The 924-nt window shown below is 31.1% G+C and overlaps 1 protein-coding gene across 1 annotated transcript; it reads left to right on the forward strand.

Moving 5' to 3' along the window:
• The first annotated feature begins 309 nt into the window (after positions 1 to 309).
• Positions 310 to 723, forward strand: LOC103580451 (uncharacterized). The gene has a single exon (XM_008562195.1). It carries the CDS (start codon positions 310 to 312, stop codon positions 721 to 723), a length of 414 nt encoding a protein of 137 aa, XP_008560417.1.
• Positions 724 to 924: the final 201 nt, after the last annotated feature.

A 924-nucleotide genomic window follows, 5' to 3' on the forward strand; every position in this document is an offset into this window, starting at 1 on the left:
ATATTTTTAATCGTAGCAACAACCGTACTCCTATGATGCTACAAACAGATAAGGAAAAAGAATTTGTAGCTACTACTATTCAGGGCTTTTTGAAATTAAAAAAATATAAACTTTAGAATAGCTCGTAATCCTGATGTTAAATGTGCAGTAGTAGAACGAGTAAACTGAACTCTGAAAGAACGTATATGGCGATATTTTGCTCATCATAAAACTTATCGTTCTTTGGATATCTCACAGCAAGTAGTTGATTCATACAATAATACAAAGCATAGTTCAATTAAAATGGAGCCACATCTGTAACTATTTATAATGCTAAAGTCGCATGGTATAATATTAAAAAAACAGTTTCCAACAATAGTAACGCGAAAAAAAGTTTTTGAATCTAAAGTAAACGACTATGTTCGGATCAGTAAATATAAGTCAGTGTTTGAGAAAGGATATGAGCTTGGTTATACTGAAGAACTTTCTCAAAGAACAAAAGTAAAACTTCGGCAAAACATTCCTATTTATGAATTAAAAGATTTGAATGGTGAAGAAATGGATGGTTCCTTTTATGAACAAGAATTAGTGCGCGTTAATAAAGATTTTGAAGAAGACGAATTTACAATCAAGAAGATAATTAAATCCAAGGGAAAAGGAAAAAACAAACAATACTTTGTCAAGTGGCAGGGATATCCAGATAAATTTAATTCTTGGGTTCTCGCATCAACAATATCAGAATGAATAAAACAGAGTTTCATATGGTTTTACCTAGTGATAGTTGCATGAACTACTACCCCAACAACACAGCTACTAATTATACAACAATGTTACCTGAACATGTTAAATTAGAAGGTCAATGGGTTGTTGGTTTGAAAGAGATACAGTTTCCGGCAAGTTTTCTTCATATACATTCGAAAAAAGAAAGTAAAATATGTTTAATAA

Source organism: Microplitis demolitor, chromosome 4 (genome assembly GCF_026212275.2).
Source record: "Microplitis demolitor isolate Queensland-Clemson2020A chromosome 4, iyMicDemo2.1a, whole genome shotgun sequence".
Classification (NCBI taxonomy): domain Eukaryota; kingdom Metazoa; phylum Arthropoda; class Insecta; order Hymenoptera; family Braconidae; genus Microplitis; species Microplitis demolitor.

Coding starts and splice junctions, on each gene's coding strand:
- LOC103580451 (XM_008562195.1), top strand. CDS start 310: ATGCTAAAGTCGCATGGTATAATATTAAAAAAACAGTTTCCAACAATA.